General features: G+C 49.5%; 1 protein-coding gene across 2 annotated transcripts; it reads right to left on the bottom strand.

The window, feature by feature from the left end:
• Positions 1 to 585: 585 nt before the first annotated feature.
• LOC133360494 (zinc finger protein 239-like) lies at positions 586 to 9,003 on the bottom strand. 2 transcript variants are annotated; one of them, XM_061579255.1, is made up of 5 exons: positions 8,383 to 9,003; positions 6,549 to 6,638; positions 4,553 to 4,687; positions 3,740 to 3,874; positions 586 to 2,216 (listed from the first exon to the last, which is right to left on the bottom strand). In XM_061579255.1, exons 1-5 carry the CDS (start codon positions 8,591 to 8,593, stop codon positions 1,228 to 1,230), a joined length of 1,560 nt encoding a protein of 519 aa, XP_061435239.1. In that variant the 5' UTR covers positions 8,594 to 9,003; the 3' UTR covers positions 586 to 1,227. The 2 variants fall into 2 exon arrangements, with proteins under 2 accessions (XP_061435239.1, XP_061435238.1); XM_061579254.1 differs by having other exon boundaries at positions 587 to 2,219.
• Between the last annotated feature and the right edge of the window lie 410 nt (positions 9,004 to 9,413).

The raw sequence follows: 9,413 nt of genomic DNA on the forward strand, positions 1-9,413 counted from the left end.
GCATATTATCCTCGCACTTTATTACATCTTGGGATCGGGGAGAGAGGGAGGAGTCAATCAACATCAGAGGGCGGGGCGGGCCCAAACCCAGGGGAGGTGCCAGAGAAAATACTGAGCTAGGATTGGTCAGCTTGGTTTCAAAAGTAAAAGAGCGGGAAAGTGTAATATGGGGGAGGAAACAGCGGGGAGTTGGTTGGGTGGGTCGCAGAGAGATGAGATTGATGGAGGAAGAGGGGGGACGAGATGGAGGGGGGCAGGGATACAAGGAGAGGGTCGAGAAGGGGGCTGGGAGGAATGGTGATTGAGGCTTGCGAGTCGGTGTGTTACAATAAAGGTCCTCATATCCGACGTTGCGTGTCCCGAGTCCATCTATGTATCTATCTGCGTGTCTCTCTGTGGCTCTATACCTATGTATCTATCACCGTGTCTCACTCCCCGTGTCTCTGTCCCCCGCGCCTCGCGTCTCCTCGACTCACGACGTCGTCTTTACTGGTGACGTCGTCTTCACTTGACACATCTTTGCTCGCTTCGCGAAGCGACAAAAAACCCTTCACGGGAGCTCCGTTTCCTTCGCTTGCGGATTCTCGCCTTGCGCGCTGCCTCGCAATGCTTGACGGAAGCAAGTCTTCCAACGCGCGCGCTGGTCTCCCAAACGGATCTCGCGGGCACGGGACCGGATGTGTGGACGTGTTAACGGATCACAACTCCCCCCCACCCCCAGTCTGCGTTCTCGGGTGTGTTCTGAAAGTGTTGACTGTTGATTTTTAAAAAAAAAACCTTATCCCACACTCCTGGCACGCGCGTGCCGCTTCTTACCCATGTGTGTGTGTAGTGTGTGTGTAATGTGTGTGCCTCCCCACCCCCGTTGGCGATGACGTACACACATGTACACGCCATCGGTTTTGTTCCGATTCCATTCCGATGACGTACGTGTACATAGTCAAAACGACACTGGAAAAATAACTGAAGTAACTTTATTGGTACACCGAGGCTCTCACAAGGCCATGCGGGGAGGGAGTGTGGCTCAGTTTTGGCGCCGGCCATCGTAGAGTGGCGGCGGCGGTCGTGTCGCTACGGTTCTCTGCGGTGAGTAACGACATCTCTATAAAAAACGGCGCCACCGCTACTCTCTAAGTAAAATCAACGCCGACCCTGCCTACTTGCAGATGTCTCGGAATGGGGGGGGAAGGGTTAAGTCGAGTGCTGCGTGTGTCCTGGAATGTGCCGTCACAGTATGACGTTGAGAAAAACGATTCCCACACTCCCGGCGCACATGCGGCTCCTCACAGGCGTGCTCCTGTGTTTCTCCAGGTCAGAGCGTCGCGCGAATCCCTTCCCGCACTCCTGGCACACGTGGGGCCACTCGCCAGTGTGCGTCCTGGAGTGTATCTTCAAGGTGTAGCGCTGTGAAAAGCCCTTGCCGCACTCAGAGCAAACGTGCGGCTTCTCGCCGCTGTGCGTTCTGCCGTGCGCCTCTAGAGTGGACCGCTGCGCGAAGCCCTTGCCGCAGTCCTTGCACACGTGCGGCCTCTCGCCCGTGTGCGTCCTCATGTGCACCTTCAACGTGGAGCCTAGTCCGAAGCCCTTGCCGCACTCGGAGCACACGTGCGGCTTTTCGCCCGTGTGTGTCCTGACGTGCACCTTCAAATCGGAGCTCTGCCCGAAGCCCTTGCCGCACTCGGGGCAGACGTGCGGCCTCTCGCCCGTGTGCGTCCTGAGGTGCACCTTCAAAGTGGAGCTCTGCCCGAAGACCTTGCCGCATTCGGCGCACGCGTGCGGCCTTTCACCCGTGTGCGACCTCGCGTGCGCCTCCAAAATGTGTCGCGCCGCGAACCCCTTCCCGCACTCGACGCAGACGTGCGGCTTCTCGCCGGTGTGCGACCTCGCGTGCACCTCCAGCGTGCAACGCTGCGCGAAACCCTTCCCGCACTCCTTGCACGCGTGCGGTCTGTCAAGGGAGTGCGTCGTCGCATGTCTCTCCAGGTTGGAGAGACGCGTGAAGCCCTTCCCGCACTCCTTGCAGGTGTGCGGCTTCTCGCTGTCGCCGGCGACTCTCGCGCACGACGGCGCAGTGATTCCGAGCGACTTCCCGCACCGCTTGCAGGCTCGAGGGGTCTTGCCGCTGCTGCGATCCGTCGCTCTGTCCGTCTGTGCATCGAAGCGTCCGCCCCTCCCGCACTCCTCGCACGGGAGTTCCGTTTCCTTTGCGTCATGATCTGCTGAACGAAGATAAGTAAAAAAAAAAACAGGCTTTTATGAAATGTACTAATAATGGAAGAACTCCACGGCTCCAGGAAGTGGCTGCGAAGCTTGCCATAATGTAAGGGACAATTGTCAATTACAGCCAACGTCAGTTTACCGTGGACAATTAGTCCCAAGCCGAAACATAACATATTAAAAAGATTGTTTAAAATATTTATTTTTTATTATAGAAGATAGTATTGTCATCAGTATGACATAAGTATGCCAAGTTTGCAGTCGATACCACATTGGGAAGTGGGTTAAAATTGAGTTACAAGATTTGAGGATACAACAACGACAACAACAGGCAGAGTGAGTTAAATGAAAGCGTGTAAAAAAGAAGAACCATTCAGGGTTCGCTTAACAGACGCAAGGAAGATAAAGTGATAAGTGCCAGCTCGTTAGCAGTGGACGCATTGTTGGTTTCCACGGGACAATGATGAGCAAGATGCCCCAGTCTCTTGTTATGATCGATGCAGTCACTATTCTACTCGCTGGGGGCAATTTACAATCCTGGGGAACTGGCATTGTGGTCCAGGCCGTTGTTACGGAGGTCATCTGGTCCTCAAGCTCCGGTTCACCGTCCGTAATTTCCCTGGTGGATGGCCCATGCCAAAAGCCACTAATATTAGGTGTTAATAAAGTACACGTTAAGAAAATTGAGTTTGTTAATGGGCAAAATAAAAATTTTCCGTAACGAATGTATTGCTATACTCTATGGTTCTTTCGGTAAAGTCACGTAGGTAGAAAAATAAAATAAAATAAAAAATAATATATCATGACGTTTCGATCGCAACACAAGCGGTCGTCCTAAGGCATAAAAATACAAAAATAATCCAGCAGTTCGAAAGAACCAAAGAGTATGGATTCCAGCAGTGACGAACGCTTCAAATGAAGATTGAATATATTGCTCTGGTTTTATTGCAAAAGTCCATACAAAAACGAAATGATTGATGATGCGCGAGCTCAGTGATGATAACACTTTCCTGCTCCTACGCAGAAGACTCGACCCACTAAGTGGATGACAGCAGCAGAGTCACGCCAATCAACATCAAACTCCGCCACCCACTGTTGTAAAGATATGGCAACTACTGTACTGCAGTGGCGACCGCGTGGATTTTTGATTAACCGGAGCAACATATTTGTTCGGTTTAGCCCAAAAAACATTTCCAAGAACAACATTGTTGTATAACAGTTTTTTAGATTATTAATTTGGGCTTAAGGGAAAATCCATGTGTTATCAATGTACGTCAAAATCTCATGTGCGCGGTTAATCTGCAAATGGGATTAACCGCACGCGCGGATAATCGAGAGTCTACTGTGTAACGTACGATCGCCAACAAGTGAGGATGTTCGTCGAACTTCTTTCGCACCGTACGTAATCAATCGTTGTGTTGGAGATGTGGGTGGGGCAGGCGGGTGGGGGGGGACTAATCGGCCTTCGTGAAAAGGGGGGGGGGCTGAACGGCAAGAAAGTTGCGGATAAAACGCGGCTCACCTTCACCGACATCCTCCTCTGACAACTCCACCTCGATGAAGTTCTTGTCCGCGGTGACCGAACACCGGCGGAACTCCGCCGTCACCTTCGGCCGCTCGTTGGCTCCTTCCGCCTTAACGGCCTTCAGATCCGGAGCTGGTAATGCAGGAAAAAAAATGTACCGTCACAAACGCCACCAATCGTCAACGGTGGAGGTCTAGTTTAGCGCGCAGTAAGTAGGCTTTCGCGTCCAACATTATCCACTACAGAGGTTTTTTTGGGGTTAGAGCGCGTGAATATAAATGTATGAAAAAATAAGTATAGGTTTTGCCCTCTCTGGCAATAAAACAGGAATTGTGTTAAGATGTTCAAACACCAAATAGAAACCTTTTTCATGGAATCAAGTTACTGCATTAACCCCACAGTTACTTGTGGTGAACATGCAAACGAACACGCTCTGATTATAATGTATAAATATAAATGTGTCGTTAAACCCGCCACCACCCAACAAAGCCGATAAGTAAAGGTTTGTCACACAAACAAAACTTGCCAATTCATTACTAGTACAGCACTAACCGGTTGTGTGTTGGAGAGTAAACCCAGCACCCGAATTGTAAATGCTGTGGCTTCCTCATGTCGGAACGAAGAGTCATTCCAGACGGCCGCGGAAGCACATCCGCAAAGCGCCACGAGGCGGTGACCGCCGTGTCTCGATGATCAATGGTTAAGCCAAGGCAATTTACAAAAAATAAAATAGGTCACGGACCCAGTCAGTGACCTCCATAAAAGGGGTCTCTGGACGGGGAGGAGTGAAGCGACAAACGATGGACTCACCTTCACCAATGTCCTCTGCCGACAGCTCCACCTTGATGTAGTTCTCGTCTCCGATGACCAAACACCCACGGGTCTCTGTCGTCTCCTCTGGCCTCTCACTGCCGCCTTCCACTTTAACGGTCTTCAGATCCGAAGCTGTAATTGGGGAAGGGGCGCACCCGCGGCCGCTGAAGGGAAGCTATCGGCGCGCGTCACGGGGGATAAGACACACGGCCAAGATGGTCGGCGACAAACCCTTTTACCCTTACACAGTCTGTCTTACCCCATAGCACGGTAATAGTAGTAGTTGCGTTCCTAAAGAACACTGCGTTATGGAAGAAGAAAAAATTGCGATTAAATAACATAATGTAGGGGGTAAAGCAACAGTCCGCGATAACACGCGAGATGCATAATGCAGGGGACTGAACAAAGACCGAGGCGTATGGTAGGAAGCGTCGAGAAGCATCCAGCATCATCGCCAATGTGCGATGACGATGCTACGCCGAGGGTGCCGTTACAACCACCGGCTTATTCCTACTCGCAGCGACGTAGTTCCGTTCACTTGATCGCGTTATACAGGAAATACTCTACCAAGAGGTACAAACAAACCCGGTCCGTATGTCCATTTTCCTGTTCGGACGCAGAGTCATAAGTTCAATCGCCGTGCAATACATGGCAGTGGTGGTGGCATCTACATCTGCAGAACGTGAGGAACCAGTGGCATCTACATCTGCAGAACGTGAAGAACTAGTGGCATCTACATCTGCGGAACGTGAAGAACTAGTGGCATCTACATCTGCAGAACATGAGGAACCAGTGGCATCTACATCTACAGAATGTGAAGAAACAGTGGCATCTACATCTGCAGAACATGAAGAACCAGTGGCATCTACATCTGCAGAACATGAAGAACCAGTGGCATATACATCTGCAGAACGTGAAGAACCAGTGGCATCTACATCTGCAGAACATGAAGAACCAGTGGCATCTACATCTGCAGAACATGAAGAACCAGTGGCATCTACGTCTGCAGAACGTGAAGAACCAGTGGCATCTACATCTGCAGAACATGAAGAACCAGTGGTATCTACATCTGCAGAACATGAATAACCAGTGGCATCTACATCTGCAGAACGTGAAGAACCAGTGGAACCTACATCTGCGGAATGTGAAGAACCAGTGGCATCTACATCTGCGGAACGTGAAGAACCAGTGGCATCTACATCTGCAGGACATTATACAACTTAACCATTCCCTGTGTGTAGCGTACACGTCGTACGACGTGTTTGGAGTCGACAGGAGTAAAGTTGAACAAATCGACTTACAAACAGACCTCTGGAACCTAACTCGTTCGTAAATAAAGGAGTCCCTATGTTAAGGTGCAAATGACGACGCTGAGACAGGTCTTTGGTTAAGGGCTTGCGCCGGTTATTTATTAAGGGTTTAGATAAACTCCACCAGGGATAGGTGCCCTACACTGGGTCCTGCAGGCGGAACTTCACTCTGTCTGTTCCTAGCTCGGCTAGCTACAGGGCTCTCTCCCTCGAGACGGATCGGGGGTTCAGCCAACACCGACCGACCGGGGAGAGCAGCACCTTCTATCACTACGGCCGGCTTCTCTCCAGACTCCCTGAGCTCTACCCCTGGCTGTCTCTTCAACCGCTCTCTATCCCGGGCTCCCACAACGACCCCGCTTTCGTCACGGGGTCCCCCTTAAGTACCCTTGTGAGACATGACGTCATCACCCCGCCCAGCACGCATGACGTCACGTCACATGACGTCATCGCACTGGACAGCGCGCATGACGTCACGTCTCCATATTACTCCTCTACACCTGCATATCCAATTTGTGTCCGCGTTCTAAAAAAAACGTAATACATTCATCGCATTGCATATCCAATCGCGTTGTGAAAACAACACGCGGCGTTGTAGGAAAACCAGACTCTACTACTCTTAGATGTCTTGAGATCTTGCCTTCAGTTCGGCTCTCACTGCACCTGTGGTGGATGTCTCTTACCATCCTCCTGGACTTCCGTTTTCACGACAATCCTCAGCGTCTCGGCGTCCAGACTCCTCCATTGGTCTTCTTCTTGCTTCACGACCACTCCTGCACAACAAGACAAAGATTCCCCGTGTAGCCTCTAACAGACTGCTGGGGCAGGTGCTGTTAGCGAGTCGCAGCTATGAAGGCCGGCACAGCACACGAGGGGGTGGGTGGCCAGCACCATGCTCGGCCGCCTTTGTCTCCCTAATGGCGATGTTTACACACCGCACCGGGTACTCATTTGAGGCTGAGTCAACCTAGAGAAGACCCAGGACCAGTTTAGATAATCATCACCGGTGTTGGTGGCCGTGAGCGGGAATTGAACTCGGGTCATAGCCGTGGTTAATAGCGCAGCGTAGCGCTAACCGGTACACTACCAAAAACCTGTATCATGGGTTAGATCTAACCCAAAAAACTGTATTATGGGTTAGATGTAACCCTAAAAAACTGTATTATGGGTTAGATTTAACCCAAAAATCCTGTATCAGGGGTTAGATCTTACCCTAAAAACCTGAATTATGGGTTAGATGTAACCCAAAAAACTGTATTATGGGTTAGATGTAACCCTAAAAAACCTGTATTATGGGTTAGATCTAACCCTAAAAACTGTATTATGGGTCAGATCTAACCCTAAAAAAACTGCATTATGGGTTTGATCTAACCCCAAAAAATTGTATTATGGGTTAGATTTAACCCAAAAAACATTATCATGGGTTAGATGTAACCCTAAAAACTGTATTATGGGTTAGATGTAACCCTAAAAACTGTATCATGGGTAAGATGTAGCCCTAAAAAACTGTATTATGGGTTAGATGTAACCCTAAAAACTGTATTATGGGTTATATGGAACCCTAAAAAAAACTGTATTATGGGTTAGATGTAACCCTAAAACACCTGTATTATGGGTTAGATGTAACCCAAAAAAACTGCATTATGGGTTAGATGTAACCCTAAAAGCCTGCATTATGGGTTAGATGTAACCCTAAAAACCTGCATTATGGGTTTTGGCCGCGAAAGCCTCCTACGTGTTAAATTGTCACGTTTTACACTATGGGGACCTCATTTGCCAGTAAAAATATGATAATTGGTTCTTTACCCTTCTATCTGGCAACAAAACTGACACCTTTTTGCAAGGAGTCATGTTTGCATAGACCGCAATACCTATTTATGACTGCAGGTATTGCGGTCTATGCAAACATGACTCCTTGCAAAAAGGTGTCAGTTTTGTTGCCAGATAGAAGGGAAGAGAAGCAATTATCATTGTCACGTTTTGTTTAAGCGACAAACCTCACCAACCGGCAATCTTACCCCACGGTATGGGGCGGGGGGGTACAAAAACGATTCTCGCTGTGCAGATTTTGGTTCAAACTTAGTGGTGGTGATGTTGGAGGTGCTGATGGTGGTGGTGATGGTGGTGGTGGTGGTGATGGTGGTGGTGGTGATGATGGTGGTGGTGGTGGTGCTGATGGTGGAGGTGCTGATGGTGGTGGTGATGGTGGTGGAGGTGCTGATGATGGTGGAGGTGCTGATGATGGTGGAGGTGCTGATGGTGGTGGTGGAGGTGCTGATGGTGGTGCTGATGGTGGTGATGATGGTGCTGATGGTGGTGATGGTGGTGGTGATGGTGCTGATGGTGGTGATGATGATGGTGGTGCTGGTGGTGGTGGTGATGGTGGTGCTGATGGTGGTGCTGATGGTGGTGGTGCTGATGGTGGTGATGATGGTGGTTATGATGGTGATGGAAGTGCTGATGGTGGTGGTGATGGTGGTGGTGCTGATTGTTTTGTATTCTCCAAGTGATCTTCACCAGCGGCGTCAGCGTCTTCGCGTTTCACGATCAAGTCGGAGCGCGCCCCGAACCCGGGACGATGATGATGCTGCTGCTGATGATGATTCTGCTGATGATTATTCTGCTGCTGATGCTGCCGCTGCTGATGATGATGATTCTGCTGATGATGATGATCCTCAGCCTCTTCCTCCTCTCGTTTGGCGAACGAGAGTTCGAAGTGCGAGGCCATCTCGCACGCGAGGCAATCGACGCGAAATGTGTTGACTTTGAAGAACTTCAGTTTAGCCGTCTCTCTCTGTCTCTCTATGTGTGTCTCTCTCTCTGTGTGTCTCTGTCTCTCTCTGTCTCTGTGTCTCTATCTGTGTCTCTATCTGTCTCTCTGTGTGTCTCTCTGTCTCTGTGTCTCTCTCTGTGTCTATCTCTCTGTGTCTCTATCTCTGTGTGTGTATCTGTGTCTATCTCTGTCTCTCTCTCTCTCCGTGTATTTCTCTGTCTATCTCTCTGTGTCTCTCTCTACCTGTCTCTGTGTCTCTTCCCTTCCAACTCTGTCTGCCCATAAAACGACAAGATGCAGCACAAGACGCCTCTAACGAGCACCAACACCACCATCGACGACAAGATGCAGCACAAGACGCCTCTAACAAGATGCAGCACAAGACGCCTCTAAACGAGCACCAACACAGCGGCAAACGACAGGATCCAACACAAGACGCCTTTAACAAGAACCCACACTGCAAACGACAAGATGCAACGAATACGGTGTGGTTTTATATTTCTATCTAATCAAAAGAATTAAAAATAAGGATCATGATTTTCACCCTTTCTGGCAACACACAATAAAATAGGCGTTAAGATGTCGTTGTTCTCTAGTCTACTGACACTGTTGGTTCAGACCAAGCCATGAAGGTTGCTGTATCTGGTGTAGATCTATCAGTTTCAAAGACAATGCCATACTCTTTGGTTCTTTCGGTAAAGTCACGTAGGTATAAATTAAATTACGACGTTTCGATCGCAACACAAGTAATCGTCATCAGGTGGAAAGATACAGC

Source organism: Lethenteron reissneri, chromosome 69 (genome assembly GCF_015708825.2).
Source record: "Lethenteron reissneri isolate LAM-NWPU_2019-01 chromosome 69, ASM1570882v1, whole genome shotgun sequence".
Classification (NCBI taxonomy): domain Eukaryota; kingdom Metazoa; phylum Chordata; class Hyperoartia; order Petromyzontiformes; family Petromyzontidae; genus Lethenteron; species Lethenteron reissneri.